This window comes from Centropristis striata, chromosome 17 (assembly GCF_030273125.1).
Source record: "Centropristis striata isolate RG_2023a ecotype Rhode Island chromosome 17, C.striata_1.0, whole genome shotgun sequence".
Classification (NCBI taxonomy): Eukaryota; Metazoa; Chordata; class Actinopteri; order Perciformes; family Serranidae; genus Centropristis; species Centropristis striata.
Window position 1 is genome coordinate 31,975,414 of NC_081533.1, and position 19,534 is coordinate 31,994,947.

The following is a 19,534-nucleotide window of genomic DNA, read 5'->3' on the forward strand; positions in this document are numbered from 1 at the left end:
GACGAGGAGACAAAGTGAGGGTCGAGGAGACAAAGTGAGGGACGAGGAGACAAGGTGAGGGACGAGGAGACAAGGTGAGGGACGAGGAGACAAAGTGAGGGACTTGGAGACAAAGTGAGGGTCATGGAGACAAAGTGAGGGACGAGGAGACAAAGTGAGGGACATGGAGACAGAGTGACAAAATGTTGTGTCTTTGTCTCTAATCACATTGTCTTGTGGTTGTCTGTCTCAGGTGACGGACGGCGTGGTGGATGTGATCGTGTATCCTAGCTCCACTGATAAGAGCAGGAACAGAGGCTTCGCCTTCATAGAGTACGAGTCCCACAAAGCTGCAGCCATGGCCCGCAGGAAGCTCATCCCAGGTCTGTCTCTCTGTCTCTGTCTCTGACTGTCTCTGTCTGTCTGTCTCTGTCTATCTGTCTCTGTCTCTGACTGTCTCTAACTGTCTGTCTGTCTGTCTCTGTCTGTCTCTAACTGTCTGTCTGTCTGTCTCTGACTGTCTCTGTCTGTCTCTAACTGTCTGTCTGTCTCTGTCTCTGTCTGTCTGTCTGTCTGTCTGTCTGTCTGTCTGTCTGTCTGTCTGTCTCTGACTGACTGTCTGTCTGTCTCAGACTGTCTCTGTCTGTCTCTAACTGTCTGTCTGTCTGTCTGTCTCTCTGTCTCTGTCTGTCTCTGTCTGTCTCTAACTGTCTGTCTGTCTGTCTCTGTCTATCTGTCTCTCTCTCTGACTGTCTCTGTCTCTCTGTCTCTGTCTATCTGTCCCTGTCTCTGACTGTCTGTCTCTGTCTGTCTCTATCTGTCTCTGTCTGTCTCTGTCTGTCTGTGACTGTCTCTGTCATAACATCTGTAAACACACGTCCTCAGAGCTGACTCTGGGTCAGTCCCTGTCTCTGTCCAGCAGAGGGAGCTATTGTCCAGTTTATTAGGTACACTGAGCTCAGACCTCTATGAAGTCTCTGATGCTCCGTTTGTGTCCATTCAGCTCTTTGATGGGTTGTGCTGCTGTTATATTTCAAGGTTATTCTAATACTTTTAAATATTATAGAAAATGAAAAATATGAAAGCTGCAGAAAAGTTAAACAGATATTTAGTTATTTTAAAGAAAAAAAAAAACAATTCCTTGACATAACTTATTAATGCTGAGGATTTTCAGTTTTTCTGATGTGACAATAAATCTATAATTGTGTGGTTTTTGGACTGTTAAGGCATTTCCAGTTGTTGTTTACCAGACTAACTGGTAAATAAAGAGCCCAGCGGGCTGCAGAGCTGTGACTGTTTGTATTCACACTGAATACACAAACAAATGAAAACAAACAGAGCTGATGCATGATGTTTGTTAGTTTGTGACTCTGTGTTCTGTTCCACTCCACATCCATAATGACAATAATTGTTTGTTGCAGCCTCAGACAAAATAATCAATGCAAGTTTGTTCGTTTAACAGCAGCAAGAAAACCTTCCAACAAAATGATCAACAGCTGAAAATCATCATCACCATTATTCAACACGATTACCCATTGACTTTGGAAACATGCATTTATTTAACTTAACTAAAAAAAGTCTAACAGTTGATTTAATAAATGTTTACAAATATAATCCAACTGGAAAACAAATGTAGTATCAATGTAAAACATTAGGTGAATAAATAAATACATTTACAGTACAATGAAATAAATACTAAAGAAACGATGGATCAAAATTAGAAAAATAATAAAAAATAAAATAAAAAAATTGGAATAACATTGTTAGGTGAAACATGTATGTAATCAATAAAATATTTATTGAAAAAAAACCTAGATCAAATATGTTAAATGATAAATAAAAATAATTAAATGTGTTAAAATATATAAAATAATATATTTTTTAAATTGGACCAAATGAATAAGATAACATATGTAAAATAGTTAATACAAATAAATCGGACCACAATAGATTACATCAAATATGTTAAATAATGAAAGAAAATGAATTCGACCAAATTAAATGAGATAAAATATGTAAAATTATAATAAAAATAAAAATTGGAGCAACATCGTCAGATGACACATGTAAAACGAATAATAAAACATAAAGAGATAAAATAAACTAGATCGAATATGTACAATAAGAAATAAAAATAAATTGGACCAAAATAAATGAGACGCACGTAAATATATGTAGAAATATGTTCAATAATAAATAAAAATGAATTGGGCCAAAATCCATTTGATTAAATATATTATCGTGCACTGCTGCAGCCCACTAAAACTTAAACTATTTGACATGTTGGTACATGTCTTCAGTCAGTTAAAACAGCTCTGGGATTATAAAACAACACAGAACTACCCAACACTTCATCTACCCAACAGGACAATTAGTCCACCGTACGAGTCAATGAGCAGCAACGTATTGAACCTTTGCATCAATGAAGCATCTAACATTGATCAATTGCATGTTTATTTCACCGAATCAGCCACAAACACACATATTTTTATCTGCAAACTTCTAGTGTTTCCCCCTCAGGACTTAGTTTATGAGAGGAAGGAAACTTTCTCCTCTTGTGATCAATTTAAAGCCTGTTTCCACTTTCTCACTCTGAGGAGAGAGGTCAGGACCTGCGTCTCACAGGCTGACTGAGTCACTGGAAGCATTTCAGGCTTTTCTTTTCATATCTGACTCTCTGTGGCCTCGTATATAGAATCTATATGAATCTATGAGTCCTGCAGCTCTGTGGAATCAGCACAATCGGGAAAAACTCCAACATGTCTTTGTGCAGAATAACACAGTAATAAAGTCTGCAGTGACTCATTCAGCTTCACAGTATCTAATGTTCAGTAACCATCTGGTTGGTGAGCATGGTTCAGTTTTGGACACTTTTTAACTCATTAAGTATGGCGTCATTTAAGTGCCAAAATCCACGCGCGTAAAAACATGATCAGCGCGCATAAAGACCACTCTCAGCGCGCTCGTGGTCTCTGTTTATACGCTCGTTGTCACTTTCTGCGTGCTCGCGGTCACTCTCTGCGCGCTCGCGGTCTCTGTTTACACGCCCGCGGTCACTCTCTGCGCGCTCACGGTCTCTCTCTGTGCTTTCTCCTCGCTCGACGCGCGTAAAAAACATGATCAGCGCGCATAAAGATCACTCTCAGCGCGCTGAGAGTGATCTTTATGCGCGCTGATCATGTTTTTACGCGCGTGGATTTTGCCACTAAAATGACGCCATAATTAAGACCTCAGTCTGCTTTAAAACAACCTCCCAGACCCTGAACCACTGCTCAGAATATCAGCGTTTCCTAAATACTTCATTCCTCAGCCTCTGTAGCAGGTAGAGACAGGGCTGTCTGCTTTCACATGGCTTTATTTCATGTCTCTGACTGGAGAGTGTTGCCTTTGTCATCGATAACCAACAACAACAACAACAACAACAACAAAGAATGTAAGATATTCCAGTAATGTGTGACACTGTGTACATCATGAGTGTTTGTTGACAGTTAGTTTCCAGCTGCTCCTCCAGATGTGCAGCATCACTACAGTCTGAGTCCTCGTCTCTCTGTCTCCCCTCTGTTGCTCCGTCTGTCACATGTGTGTCTGTGTGTGTCTATGTGTGTCTGTGTGTTTTGGTAATATTATCTCTGTTTAACTTCAGTGTGGAGACAGAATTTTTTCTCCTTTGGTTTCCACACGAGCCGTTGGATTTAATCGGTTACGTGTCTTTAAATAGACAAGTGTGTGTGTGTGTGTGTGTGTGAGTAAGTGTGTCTGTGTGAGTCTGTGTGAGTCAGTGTGTGTCTGTATGTGTCTGTCTTTGTGTGTGTCTTTATGTGTCTTTGTGTGTGTAAGTTTGTGTGTGTGTCTTTGTGTGTCAGTGTGTGTCAGTGTGTGTCTGTGTCTTTGTGTGTGTGTCTTTGTGTGTCTTTGTGTGTCAGTGTGTGTCTGTGTGTGTGTGTCTGTGTGTATCTCTGTGTGTCTGTGTGTGTCTTTGTGTGTGTCTTTGTGTGTCTGTGTGTGTCTTTGTGTGTGTCTGTGTGTATTTGTGTGTCTTTGTTTGTCAGTGTGTGTCTTTGTGTGTGTCTGTGTGTATCTCTGTGTATCTCTGTGTGTGTTTGTGTGTGTTTGTGTGTGTCTGTGTGTGTCTGTGTGTATCTTTGTGTGTCTGTGTGTCTTTGTGTTTATCTTTGTGTGTCTATGTGTGCGTAAGTGTGTGTCTCTTTGTGTGTGTGTGTGTGTGTGTGTGTGTGTGTGTGTGTGTGTGTCTTTGAGAGCGTGTGTGTGTGTGTGACTTATTAACTCTATGCTTATGTATACTGACACTGTGTCAGTTAACGTAATATGGGCATCCTACGTGCTTGATTTATTTATTTACGTTGTTTATAATCATTAACGTGACGTCAGCCCTCAAATTGCTAGCTGCGGCTAATGGCTAATATGATACTTTTGAAAATGAGTATCATATCCGGATACAACGTTTTAGTATCGATACTTTCTTGAGTATCGATACTTTCTTGAGTATCGATACTTACAACCAGAGGTGGGACCAAGTCATTGTTTTGCAAGTCCCAAGTAAGTCTCAAGTCTTTGCCCTCAAGTTCCGAGTTAAGTCCAAAGTCAAGACAGGCAAGTCCCGAGTCAAGTCCGAAGTCAAGACTGGCAAGTATCAAGTCAAGTCCCAAGTCCAGCAGTTTGAGTTTCGAGTCCTTTCGAGTCCTTTTAACCACAGAGTAATAATATATTTACACAGATCATGTATGCTTTTAAAATCTGTTTTTATTTATAAAAACAAGTGCAGTTGAAATTGCAGAAAAAATTGTGCTGGCATTGCACTTCCTAATTGCACTATTAACCAGTCATTTTTAACATTTAACTCATCTTTTGAAAGAATATTCTTAATTTTAAATACACCTGAAAAAAACAAGTGCAACTGTAATTATTTGTTCAAAAGTGCTAACTTCGTACCTCCATACCAAAGATGCCATATTGCATTTTAACTAGTTCCACAGCAGCTCACACACAATGAAAGATACAGAGCCTTAATAACATATTTTTTTAATCTTTGGGTATGGGGGAAAGTAGCAAGTCTTCTCAAGTCAAAAGCCTCAAGTCCAAGTGAAGTCACGAGTCATTGACGTTAAAGTCCAAGTCGAGTTGCAAGTCTCTTTACATTTTGTCAAGTCGAGTCTAAAGTCATCCAATTCATGACTCGAGTCAGACTCGAGTCCAAGTCATGTGACTCGAGTCCACACCTCTGCTTACAACCCTAGCTTATATACCCCGCGCTGGCGCACAATGTCGGCTTGTCTATCGTTGATAGTGGAACGGCTTTAGCCTCAAGTGGAAGTTGGTGTTAATTCTAACCAGGAACACCGTAAAATCTAGAGTTTTTGCACTCTATAGTCATTCATGTGTCAGTGAGTGTAGATAAATGTCCTGCAGGACAGTAGGGAGCGTGATCTGTCTGTGTGTGTAATAAGTGGAACATAAAGGTCCTGAGAAGTGTCCTGCTGTGATCCACAGGAACCTTCCAGCTGTGGGGTCAGTCCATCCAGGTGGACTGGGCCGAGCCGGAGAAGGACGTGGACGAGGAGGTGATGCAGCGAGTCCGAGTCCTCTACGTGAGTCTCTTTCAACTTTCTAGTGTGTATTCGTTCCTAGAAAAGTAGCTTCTCTGCACTTAAGTAGTTTATTTAGTCACGGTGTTGAAGTTTCCTTCAGCCGCCGGCACACAAACTTTCCCGAGCTTTAATTCAGGAGGATCCAGATATGAAGCGGCGGCGCCGGCAGCTGGCCGCTCCGCCAGAGGTCGGTGTTTCAGGAGGAGAGAGTGGCGCGGCAGCAGCGTGGTGGGATGGCGGGGGGCCGGCTCACAGAGAGCTGCTCGCCCTCCAGGGGATCAATTACCGGCCAGGCTTCTCTCACTGCTCTGAGATCAGATCTGAACCCACAAATAGAAAGAAAAGAACATTAGAGGAGGAGGAGAGTTTTATAGAAGAGGGCAAGAGGTAAACACAGCCTGGGGAGGTGTGTGTGTGTGTGTCTCAGTGTGTGCGTGTGTGTGTGTGTGTGTGTGTCTGTCTCTGTGTGTGTGTGTGTGTGTGTGTGTGTGTGTGTGTGTGTGTGTCTCTGTGTGTGTGCGTGTCTCTGTGTGTGCATGTATGTGTCTCTGTGTGTGAGTATGTCTGTATATTTGTGTGTGTCTCAGTGTGTGTATGTCTGTGTGTATGTCTCAGTGTGTGAGTATGTCTGTATATTTGTGTGTGTCTCAGTGTGTGTATGTCTGTGTGTATGTCTCAGTGTGTGTATATTTGTGTGCGTGTCTCAGTGTGTGCGTGTCTCAGAGTATTTGTGTGTGTATGTCTGTGTGTATATGTGTGTGTGTATGTCTTTGTGTATATGTGTGTGTGTATGCCTGTGTATGTCTGTGTGTATATTTGTGTGTGTATATTTGTGTGTGTATATTTGTGTGTGTATATCTGTGTGTTTATGTGTGTGTATATCTGTGTGTCTGTGTCTGTGTGTGTATGTCTGTGTCTTTGTGTGTGTGTGTGTATGTGTGTATGTGCGTGTGTGTATATATTTTTGTGTGTGTGTCTGTGTGTGTGTGTGCTATCATAGAACAGTCTCCTGGTTCCTTCTGTAGATTGTGCTCTATCATTATTGTTGTTGTTGTTGTTATTATTATCAGTGTTAAAAACAGATGTTTGCAGAGAAAAACATTTAACATTTGAGCCAACGGGTCATATAATAAATCCTGGAACAGCTAACACCATGTACTTTTTCCCGCCTCGGGCCTCTAAAGAACGAACGGTGGAAGAATTGTTTGTTTTGCAGGATTCTGAAATGTCAATAAGTCAAAAAATGTAGTAGAAATGTAAACTTTGCTAAGTGAAAAGTCACCATAGTTGAGTTATTGTAATTTACCCTCAGGTGGAAAACATTTCATATCTATCCATCCAACAGCAGCTCAGATATTCCACACAATTTAAATTATTTGCAAATAAAATCCTAGTGTGAAACCAAGCAGAAAAACTGACAATTTATGTGAATTTATACTTTTATTGTTTTAAAATTAAACCCAAGAATTGAATCTGGATTCAGTATAAAGAACTGTAAAGCATGCATTTCTGGACTGAAAACTGATTTTACAGAGATTCAAATGGATCTATTTTTTCTGAATATATTTTTTCTAATAAAAAATAAAATGTGGGAATTTCAAATTATAGCCATATTTGAAAGATCGATATTTTCGCTTTGCATCTATAGTGTTTGATCGTTGATGATTTAATCGAGATATTGATGCAGATATGTGACGATATACAAATTGAACAAAAAAAGCGACTAGCCAGACAAAAAATTATAGGACTTTTTGTTAATCAAATAAGAAAGTAGTTTCATAAATTGTGCAAATCCCCAAAATATACATATATATTTTTATTGCCAAATTTGCTTTTATGAATGAATAATTATGCCAACACCATTATTTATTTTATTTTTTAATAATATTTGTCTTCCTGTCTTGGATTTTTGCCAACTAACTAATCCTAATATAATATTAATAATAAAATGAATATATAATAATAATAATAATAACAATAATTATTAGGTATTTTCAAAATACTTTTTTAAAAATTCATCAGTTTTTTGTTCATTATTCAATTGTTATTTATATTTTTCCATAATTTTAAAGGGTTAAAATCCTTTAAGAAATACATGTAAATTTTATAGTTAAGATCAGGACTGAAGTTGGATCAAAAGATTTAATGCCTTGAAAGTGAAATGAAAAATATTAATATATGATATTTTTATAGCACTTTTTAGGAAAATAACATTTTTGCACCAAGGGTCAAAGGCTGGGTATTTTTTTTTAAAAAAACAACAACTTACACTGCAAAGAATAATGCATTAAAATCAATGTTGTTGTCAATTATTGACATAAGCAAAGGTCTAATAATTTTGTGGAAAAAAAAAGAAAAAACATTTTTTGCGCCATTTTTGCAATCTGACAATCCACAATAAATATAAATGCATCAAAACCAATTTTGTTCTTAATCTTTGACATATCCAAGGCTGTGATAAAAACCAATGCTCCAGCAAAAAATTATTTATTATATGGAAAATAACTATTTTCCTACAATATACTCATATATTGACTTTTTTTTTTCTTTGAAAAACAGTGACATCATGTAAAGGGCGGAAGTTTAAGAGGTTAAAAAAGTAGAAAAAATATTAATCTGTAATATTTTTATTACGTTTCTTTGGAAGTGGACATTTTCAGCTGGAAGGCTTTGAAAAGGTAGTAAATTAAAGAGGGCCAGAGGGTTAAAACACTGGATATTGTTGGATGTTTGAGCCAAAATGTGGCTATAAATGTTGAAACGTTCCAGTAAAAGCTGAACGCCTGGTGCTGTGCAGGTGCGTAACCTGATGCTGAGCACCAGCGAGGAGACGCTCCGTCAGGAGTTCTCTCGTTTCCGGCCCGGCTGCGTGGACCGCGTCAAGAAGCTCAACGACTACGCCTTCGTCCACTACCGCTGCCGCGAGGACGCCGTCACCGCGCTCAGCCTCATGAACGGAGCGCAGATCGACGGCGCCACCGTGGAGGTGACGCTGGCCAAACCGGCCGGGCTGAAAGAGGGCGGAGCCAGGGGGAGGAGGTACAGCAGCAGCAGCAGCAGCTGCAGCAGGGGGTTCATGGGAAACGTCCCCGGAGGACGAGGGAGGATGATGGGCGGAGCCGGAGACGGGAGCCCGCCGCTGAGGACGATGTCGTCACGCCTGGGCAGCAACTTCTACAGCGGAGCAGACGGTGAGTGTGACATTTAAGATTCAAGCGTCTTTATTGTGAGGCTGCAAAATGTTGAGCATTAAATAATAATTCAACCCTCTGAACCACCTGATTTTGTGTATATATGTATATATATATATATATATATATATTTATATATATATATTTTTTAATGTCTTTTTGGTGATGTTTGAGTTTTTTTGGGTGATTTTGTGTGTTTTTTTAGGTGATTTTTAAAAAATATTTTTTTTGGTAATTTTGTGGGTTTTTTTTTTTTTAATTTTGTGTTTTTTTTTTAAATAATTTTGTGTCTTAAATACTTTTTGTTAGGGGTGCACCGATTGCAATTTTCTGGCCGATCACCGATTTTTAAAAAGCCTGACCTGCCGATTCAGATTTTCGCCGATACCGATTTTTTTGTAACTCACAGCTGAACCTTCAATGTTTGAATCTAATTTTATTGAAAAACAATAACACAGCAGTATTTTTCTTTAATAAATGACGGATACACACTGTACTGCTACAGAGCTAACTGCTGCTAATGGCGGCTCGTTAAGAAGAGTGAGAAGGAGTTGCTGGATTTGTCTCCAGTTGCTTTCTTGAAAAGTAGTTGCTAAGGGGGTTTTGAAAAGTTGCTAAATTTAGCTACAAAGTTGGGAGCACTGCTTCGCCTGTGGGGGGTTATTATCGAGGTAGATAAGATGCTAGATAAGATCGGTTTGACGTTAAAGAATCGGCCGATCGGTTGGTGCACCCCTACTTTTTGTGTTTTTTTTTAAATTTTGTGTCTTTTCTTGGTGATTTTGTGTCTTTTTGGTGATTTTGTATCTTGGTGATTGTGTCTTTTTGGTAAGTTTGTGTCTTTCTGGTGATTTAGTGTAATTTTTTTGTCTTTTTTTTGTTGTCTTTTTTGGTAATTTTGTGTTTTTATGTAATTGTGTCTTTTTTGGGTAATTTGTGGCTATTTTGGTAATTTTGTGTCTTTTTGGTAATTTCAGGACACTTGTGGGTACTTAGTGATTATATATAAATTATGTTTTATTACAATTTTCTTTCTGATTTCTGTCATTCTAACTGTGTTATTCTGCACAAAGACAGGTTTGAGTTGTTCTGATTGTGCTGATTCAATAGAGCTGCAGGACTTCTAGATTCATATAGATTTTATACATTGCAGTGAAACACAAGGACACAGAGGAGGGTGTTGGGGTTTAGTGGGTTAAACACATTCAGTTCACAGCACAAAGCACAGTGAAACTTTTCAGTTCAAGTTTCCATCCATTTAAAATGTTCACATGCAGCAGTTTGAGAAGGATGTGGGAATATTAATCCCGATCAGCGCGAGCATTTATACAGGAAAATCCATTCTTTTATCGGTGTCTTTTTCTTAATGATCAGATCAGTCACCCTGCTGAGTCATTCAGTCAAACACTGAAAGGTTAAAGCTGCTGCTGACAGCTTTGGACGATTTTCACACGAGAAATGATCCAGTAAGTAGTTTGCTCCAGGTCTGCAGTGCATTTGTGAAAGCGGCTTTCGATGACATTGATATTGCAATATATCGACAAATTGTCCGACTCCACATGTACTGAGGGCTTTCTCTCTAAGCCAGAACATTTTCTACCTCTGGGTAAGTTCCACCAAATCTGCCCAAACTTTCTACCTTCCTGACTGCAGGAGTTTGTTTGGAGCGTGACCGCCCAGACTATCGATCCCACTCGTCCCCAGGAGAGGGTTAGAACGCCCCGTTTCTGCTTCTACATAAACTCTAATGGATCTCTTCAGGAAGGGATGATTAATGAGCAGCACAGGGGCTCCACAAGGCACTGTTCTGGCTCCATTCATGTTCACACTGTATACAGCGGACTTCAAATACAACTCTGAGTCCTGCCACATCCAGAAGTACTCCGACGACACTGCTATTGTGGCGTGTATCAAGAATGGACAGAAATCTGAATATAGGGATCTGATAAAGGCCTTCAGTGACTGGAGTCACAAGAACTATCTCCTACTCAATACGTCAAAGACTAAGGAAATGATCATAGATTTCCGCAGGCTCAAACCCCCTCTTCAGCCAGTGAATACCTCTGGGTAAGTTCCACCAAATCTGCCCAAACTTTCTACCTTCCTGACTGCAGGAGTTTGTTTGGAGCGTGACCGCCCAGACTATCGATCCCACTCGTCCCCAGGAGAGGGTTAGAACGCCCCGTTTCTGCTTCTACATAAACTCTAATGGATCTCTTCAGGCTTCCTAATGAACGCCATTTACTGCTGTTTTTGTTTCGTAATGCTCTGCTCTCCCCTGAGTTTTTGACTTTGTCTCCATCCATCACGAGCCACATTCATCCAGGCTTATTGGTAACAATCCGGTGACGAAGCAAAACTCTCTGAAAATGAGAAAAGTTTCAGCGTTAACTCTCCCACAAATGGACTGGTGAGATATTTATGAGAGGGGAAACTCTCGGGGCAGTAAGCTGCTGCTTGTACTACAGCAGAGAGAAGAGTGTACGGGCAGATTTAAGGAGGGAAGAGATTAGAGAGACTCCTGAGGAGATGAGCTGGAGGATAACGGTGGGAGCTGGACGCCTGGTGGAGGGATGATGGAGGAGGAGGGCCGGACAGACGGGATGAAGAGAAGAATAAAGAGAGAGCAGAGAGAGAGATTGATGGGGATGAAGTGGAGGGGGTTTAGAGGAAAGATGGAGATGATTCTGAGGCTGAGACAGACAGACAGAGACGCTGAATGAATGTAATGCTGCCTGACACTGAGTTAGAATTAAAGCTCTCGCCACAGTTATGACTGTAATTAACAGTCATTTAAGATGAAAACCTGAATCTAATACAAGACTCACTCAAAGGACTGTCACATTCCAGAAACTTTCCATGGGATGTTGATCTGGCGAATTTGGGATATACTCCGAATTTGGAAACCTTCCATGGGAATTTATGGGAATTGACTGGAAATTGGTGGTAATGTAAACAAACTGTCCAAACATGAATATAAACTTTTTGTTTCATCATAAGCAGACATCCTGCAATATAAAACAACCAAGTTTTAATTCTTTCATTGAACAACAAAACATCAATGTTGAGTCAAATATAACTAATTTCCCCAACCCCACCCATTCAGAAATTGAGTCCCCAGAAAGTCCCATTCAACATGTAAAGGAATTGGACATGCACAGTGCATGTAGGGGGCGTGACCTCAACAGGGGGCGTGGTTGATGTAGGAGGTGTGGCCTATGTTGGCGTCACACACAGCGATGCAAGGCGGTTGGACAGACTGGTCTAAAGAGCTGGTTCTGTGGTTGGAGCCAGGTTAGACACACTGGAGGAGGTGGTGGAGAGATGACCTGTCAAGATGTTTGAGGCCATCTTGAATTACCCGGATCATCCGCTACACAAAACCTTTATGGACCAAAAAAACAGCAGTGGACGGCTCCTCTCTCTCCGTTACAGGACGGAGAGATTCAAAAGATCCTTCGCTCTTATAGTCCCCACTAACTGAATTTCCCCTCAGGGATAAATAAAGGAATTTTAATTGATTTGATTTGATTGAAACGCCTCAGTTTTTCTAATGTTACTGTAAGCTTCCTTTGCTATCGTGTCGCCCGGCTCGCTACTGACATATACTTATACGTCCGTTAGGGCTGGGCGATATGGCGCTAAAAGAATATCACGATATTTCAGGCTATTTTTGTGAAAACTATATTCTTGACGATATTAGGAAATACTTAAAAAGATATAGAAAACATGATTTTTTTTTAGTCTGTATAAATAATTAAAAATCTAAAATGTAGTTTGAAGTGCAAATCTCAACTGTTGCCAAATACAAAAAATTTACTCTTGACTCTTGAGTATGAGCAAATAATAAAAATAACCATTTAGGGTTTTTGGGGGCATATTTTAATGAAATTTTGCAAAGGAGAATAAAGGTTATTGTATGTTTTATTTAAGGCATCTTATTTTGACAGTCTTCTTGTAAATTCTGTGGTGGATTCTCTTAACACACTGTGCTCTTATTTTGAAAGCTGCATGTGTTTAGCGACAGGCAGTAAGTAGCTTTTTGTGATTAAAACAACTTTAACCACTACATCAAGAAGTAGGAACGTTGCCAATATCTTGATATGCATTTTTTTTAACCATAAAAAAATATACCGATATTATCGTGAACGATATGATATGGCACACCCCTAACGTCCGTACGTAAACATCAACATAGAATTCCACTGAATGGAGCGATAACGCCTCAGCTGTTTGAGTCGTACGGCCACAGCACGTTTTTCCACCTTGCGTCAGTCCATCTCAGATGAGCTCGAGCCCCGAGAAGTTTGCGGCGTTCCTGGATGTTGTTGATATCACACTTTCTTTTTACAACATAGGAGCGTTTTTTAAAATACTTTTAAAGATTTCATTTGAAGGCCAATCTCGCGCAGACGATGAGGGCAGGAAGAAGCCTTCCTCTCAGCTGTTTTTGCCAAATAATTAAACCCAAGTAAATGTAAATGGGTCTGACTGTGACATTCTGATGTTAAAAAAAGCTTTTCTCACAAACTGTTGGAATAATGAGCAACAAGGTGAAGATTAATTATTCCCATTAATTACAACAGAGCAAATAGAGCAGCATAAATTTCCATGTAATCATGAAAGGCAGAGTGTGTGAGTCACTGTGCGCTGCCAGATAAAGTTCACATCATGTGTTTAAAACAAGCATATTGACACAGAAGAAGCTGCTAATGAATGCACTCCCTGGCCTGATTAATGACATCATTAGCATAACTGGATATTTCTCGCATATCATGGTGATTACAGCAGCTCAAGTGTTTTGTTTACTGACAGATAATGCTGGTCATATTTCATGTCGGCGAAGGATGTCCCACGGGCCGCTCCAACACTTCGGCTCTGCTTTTAATGATATTTATTGCTGGTTTTTAGTCGGTAAAAGCTTGTTTTTTTACTGATTTAATTCAGAAGAAACTCTTAAAGTATTATTTAACAGAAATAAATGATACAAGTGTGGATGGAGGCTGATGAAGAGAGATTTAAAGAGGGAGTAATGGAGACATGGAGTTGCTGAGTCGGTCACATTTAATGAAAAGATAAGCGCTGATAGTCCTGTTCTGCTGCTGAACTCTCAATTTAATCATTTAAATGAACTGAGGTGCAATAAAACGTTTTGGCTGTAAGACTCAATTACACTGAAAATCATCACAGAGTGTAAAGACGGTTTCTGTTCAGTGGGAAGTTGATAAAAAGTTAAGTAGCAGTTGTCTTATCTAGAGTGAGCATCCGCATGATTAGTTATGAGTTTCTGATGAGTATTTGAAGTCCATCTCATGCTCAATTATGTCTCACGAGTTATAGCTGAAAATTTTTCCAGAATCCTATATTCAGACACCAAGAGAGAAAAATCCATGCTGAGATTTGATTTCAGAAACTTTTCAGAAAGCCCCTTATTGTGAATCTAGAGTCTCAGCCATCCATCCTCTGAATGCTCTAGCTCTCTAGTTTGTGGTTGTAAAGTTTCATGAGGCTGTGATTATCTTAGAGGTCACAGCAGCTCATTTTATACACTGAGCTCAAGTTTCACTCACTAACATCATCACACATAAAGAAAACTGGGCTCATTTAATCCACAAGAGTCTCAGCTTTCCAGTCAGACCCGATTTATGCAGATCACAGATTGTTTAGGGCCCCCAGGATGCACAAAGATTCACATACAGTAGGACACAACAACACACGTTTAAATAAAAACAGTTTTTTGCTTTAAACTGCATGTGATCAGCATAAGGTGGGCATGTCTGTAATGAGACTTGTGTGTTCACACAGAGTCCATGTCTAACTTTGGTGAGTTATTTCACGCCCTTCCAAACAAGATATCATGGTTGGTACAGATGTATTCCTGAGAACTTCTACTTTCTCTGCTGTCTTAAAATCTGCTACAACCTCCGAAATGCAGAAATATTCAAATGCCGTAGGACAAAACGACACATTTTACTGCATAAAGCGGGTATGTCTGTAAAGAGGAGACTCGTGAGTTCAAAAACAACCTGTCTTCATTCAGATATCTTGAGGTCAGTGGTCAGCGGACTTCTTTCGGGACTAACATCATCACACATGAAGAAAATTGGGCTCATTTAATCCACAAGAGTCTCAGCTTTCTAGTCAGACCCGATTTATGCAGCTCACAGACTGTTTAGGGACCCCAGGGATGCATAAAGATTGACATTCAAGAGGACACCATAACACAATTTACTGATTTTAATTTAAAAGAATATATAGATATAGCCTTAAACTGCCGGCCATCTGCATAAAGTGGGCATGTCTGTAAAAAGGAAAATCATGGGGACACAGAGAACCTGTTTTCATTCAGATATCTTTAGTTCAGAGGTCAGCGGACTCCTATGGGGACTAACATCATTACACATGAAGAACATTGGGCTCATTGAGTCAACAAGAGTCTCAGCTTTCCAGTCAGACCCGATTTATGCAGCTCACAGACTGTTTAGGGACCCCAGTGTGCAGTAACCAATCCCCACAAAAAAAATCAGTTAAAAATGCTGCAGTTTCCGAACAAGATGTTTGTTTTTTCTTTTGGATTAAAGTCTCAGTTGTTTGCTTTTTGTCTTCAAGTGTGCTTTTGTTCGATATTAACTTTATAAACCCATCATACAAATTGAAAATAGAAAATCCTCACAATGGAAACACTGCAACAAGGACGTCTTTGTTGTTGTCTCTTGATGAATACACTTGTTGACAATTCATTCTCTGTTGTATTTCTTCTGTGTTTTCTGTTTTTAAAACTGTTCCACAGATTGTCTTCGCCTTCGTCGTCCTCGCTGCACTTCACTCTTTATCTCTCGTCTTTTGTGTGTCTGCTAAGCACAGCTGTAATATTTCACACTGTGACTGAACGTGTCCGCTCCACTGAGCACTAATGCTGATCCTGTTTGTCTCCGTGGCGTCAGACGACCCAGACAGGTGTGTGTTCCCCCTGTTCCCGGGCACCCCGCTCAGCCCCACCAGCCCGCTGTCGCTGAAGAAGAGTCAGATCAGCTCCGCCGTCAGTCTGCTCGACTACTACTGCCTGAAGTGCTGCTGGTCAGCGCCCGAGTACCACCTGTACTCCACGCCGGGACAGGACGGGAAACTGCTGCTGCTCTACAAGGTCTTTCAAGCCCAACACACACTCACCAGGCTTCGAATTTCGTCATTTTAGGGGCAAGGCCATTTGGCCTTCCTGTTCACACTTATTTTAAGGGCACAAAGGCCACATGACAGGGCATAAAGGCCGTTTGGTTAAATTACGCTGGTTTTACCTTTCAGATTAATACCTTAACATTCTCATTCACCAAGAAACATTAATGCACAATATATTAAATATATTAGAAAGGACCTTTTTGGGAAATGACAAATGAACCTGTTTTGAAAAGATGGCAAATGCATATATTTTGAAAAGATGGCAAAATGAATCTCCTGCCTGAGTTCATCTAAGAGTAAGGAAAGAGAAATGCCTCCTCCTGCCATAAAAAAGGAACCTGCTGAGGTGAAGTTTACATCAGCTAAATGTCGAGCCCTTGTTCCTGAGGTAGTGAAGACGTTAGCGCTATCCCAACTAGCTAGCTATCGCTAGTTTTCATGATGCAAAAATGTAATGTTAGCAGTCGACTTTAAATAGGCAAATACAATGGTAATTATCTATCAATAGTACTTTCTATAAAAACGTAAATGTTAAGTTCTGTCAAATACTACCACATACTTCAGTCACAACATATCAAAACAGCTTGTCCCGCTAGCTTACATGTGCTGCACATCAACACATGGCTCATTAGAATATTCAAATGAGCCATGTGTTGATGCACATGGGGAGTGGGTCGGGTTAGCGTTGTGTTTACTGGAACTTTGACAGGGGCGCAAAGGCCACCTTGGCCGTAAATTGAACATTTTTTCACAGGGCATCAAGGCTAGAGTGTGGGGCAACGATGGCCATGGCCGTCGTGGCCGACGTGAAATTCCCACCCTGACACTCACACACCTAAGTGCCGCCTATGTGTAACAACAGAGCAGGGTTTATGTCTACAGCAATGCAGAGTGTTGTGCACTATTGACTTATCGCCTCAGTACGACTCGCCTTCCTGAAAAGAAACCCAACGAGCTGTTTCAAGACGTTTTTTTAACTCTTTTTACATTCTCCTCTCTGTGTCCTTGTGTTTCACTGCAACATATAAAATCTATATGAATCCATAAGTCCTGCAGCTCTGTGGAATCAGCACAATCAGAAAAACTCAAACATGTCTTTGTGCAGAATGACGCAGTTAGAATGAGAGAAATCAGAAAAATTTAATTGAATTTCTCTGATCATTTAAAAAAAAAAAATTGAATAAAATGGAATTTATATTTAAACACTTTTTCAAGTGCCCACAAGTGTCCTGAATGTAGTAAAAGAAATGACCAAAAAAGAGCCAAAATGACCAAAAAAAGACACAAAATGGAAAAAAAATACATAAAATGACCAAAACCATTTTGTCCACATATTGTACATATTGAAGTATTGTCATGTTTCCAACCTCTCCTGTCCTCTCCTCTCTGCTCTGTGTAAACAGCCTCTCCTGTCCTCTCCTCTCTGCTCTGTGTAAACAGCCTCTCCTGTCCTCTCCTCTCTGCTCTGTGTAAACAGCCTCTCCTGTCCTCTCCTCTCTGCTCTGTGTAAACAGCCTCTCCTGTCCTCTCCTCTCAGCTCTGTGTAAACAGCCTCTCCTGTCCTCTCCTCTCTGCTCTGTGTAAACAGCCTCTCCTGTCCTCTCCTCTCTGCTCTGTGTAAACAGCCTCTCCTGTCCTCTCCTCTCTGCTCTGTGTAAACAGATTCTCAGTGAATATTTGTCTCGTGACCGTTGGTCTCAGCAGAATCAATCATGTCTTCACAGTGTCTCTGAGGAGAATTTAATGTTTTTAACAGGATCTGGTTAGTGCAAATGCTTTATTTTAAATGACAAATGTAGAATAAAGAGATTCTGACACAAATATCAACATTTAACACAAGTTTTGGTCACTTTTTTATAACGGAAACGTTTCTAACCGATGATACATTCATACAGTACTGTCGGAAAGTTTAAACTCTGTAATAACAGGCATCATCGTCAGTTTCCCTCTGTGATAAACCTCAGATTTTTGGATTTATTTCATGATATGTATTTTATTTGTGTGTGTGTACAGGTGGTGATCCCTTCCACACGGAGCACCTACTTCCCAGACAAACTGTGTTTGCTGCTGGATGTTGCCAAAGAGCTCGCTGCCCAGACGACCCTGTGGAACCTGGGTACTGTTCACACACACACACACACACACACACACACACACACACACACAATCTATTTAACATGCGTGTAGTGTGTGTTCTGGCTGTGTGTTTACTTGCTGTATGCATGAACACACTGGTGAAGCTGCTTCGCTTCAGGAGCTTCTCACGCTGCACAGGATTCACATTTATATTCATAAGTCCTCTTACTAACAAGCTGTCCAAGATTTGGTGAAGTGAGAAAGTTTGGATTTGTTTAAGGAGCACAAAATCCTCCTAATCTGCCCTCAGTGTCTCATGCTGTTGTGACAAACGGCACATGAGAGAGACGTTACCAGCAGCTGGCTTCAGACGGCCCAGAGTCCGTCCAGGTGCTCGTCTTTTCTCTCCACAACGGGACGCGTGTCTCCACCGGACTCTGAAGCAAGGTTATTATAGTTAACGAAAACTAACTAAATAACGAAAACTACAATTGAAAAAACATTTTCGTTAACTGAAATAAAAATAAAAACTAGAGTTTTTAAAAAAACGATAACTAACTGAAACTGTATCATGTGGTTACAAAACCAACTAAAACTAACTAAAATTATAGTGAAAATGTCCTTAATCTTTGTTTTTGTCAACTTTTTTCATTCATAATTCAGTGTTTCTATTTGAACATGAACACATGGTGAATATGTTTACTGAGACTGGGATGTTTACACTAGAACCAAAATTCAAAACAGTTCATAACCTTATTGGGGCTGAGATGATAAACCAAAGGAAATAAAGGAAACATTTATTATGACCTCTTTGAATCTCGCACCCAACACATAGCCCATTACAAAAAAACTAAAACTAAACACTAAAACTAATAAAAACTAAACTAAAACTAAGCATTTTCAAAAAATAAAAACTAAACTAAAACTAGCAAACTCACTCTAAAAACTAACTAAAACTAACTGAATTTGAAAACAAAAATTCACAACGAAATTAAAACTAAAACTAATGAAAAATCCAAAACTATTATAACCTTGCTCTGAAGTCAAGACAGGAACAATGCAGCATGACGGCAAATAACAAGTCATTTCTTTTAACAAATCAGATATTCGTAAACACAACATCAGCTGAGACATTAACCTCTCGGCAGCTCAGGGGCTTTTTAACTCCACCAATCTTTGCAACAACCCTCTCAAGTAGTAGCAGCTTTCAAAATAAGAGCACAGAATCCACCACAGAAATTACAAGAAGACTGTCAAAATAAGATGCCTTTAATAAAACATAGAAGAACCTTTATTCTCCTTTACAATAATTAATTAAAATAGGCAATGATGTGTTTGTGAGGTGTTTGCTCACATTTAGCTCTCAAAGTGGACGAGATTGATCACATTGTACTATAAAATGTACAGACCCCCTAGAAGGTTATTTTTTATTATTATTTGCTAATACTCAAGTAAGTAATTTTTTTGTATTTGACAACTGTTGAGATTTGCAATTTACACTACATT

The 19,534-nt window shown here is 39.8% G+C and overlaps 1 protein-coding gene across 2 annotated transcripts in view; it reads left to right on the forward strand.

The window, feature by feature from the left end:
- The window catches only part of rbm46 (RNA binding motif protein 46), an 80,548-nt gene that overhangs the window by 14,692 nt on the left and 46,322 nt on the right, over positions 1 to 19,534 (forward strand). For both annotated transcript variants that reach the window (XM_059355153.1, XM_059355154.1), the window contains exons 5-9: positions 233 to 362; positions 5,488 to 5,585; positions 8,383 to 8,776; positions 15,721 to 15,920; positions 17,966 to 18,068. In XM_059355153.1, coding sequence (XP_059211136.1) covers positions 233 to 362; positions 5,488 to 5,585; positions 8,383 to 8,776; positions 15,721 to 15,920; positions 17,966 to 18,068 — 925 coding nt within the window. The remainder of the gene's footprint in view (positions 1 to 232; positions 363 to 5,487; positions 5,586 to 8,382; positions 8,777 to 15,720; positions 15,921 to 17,965; positions 18,069 to 19,534) is intronic.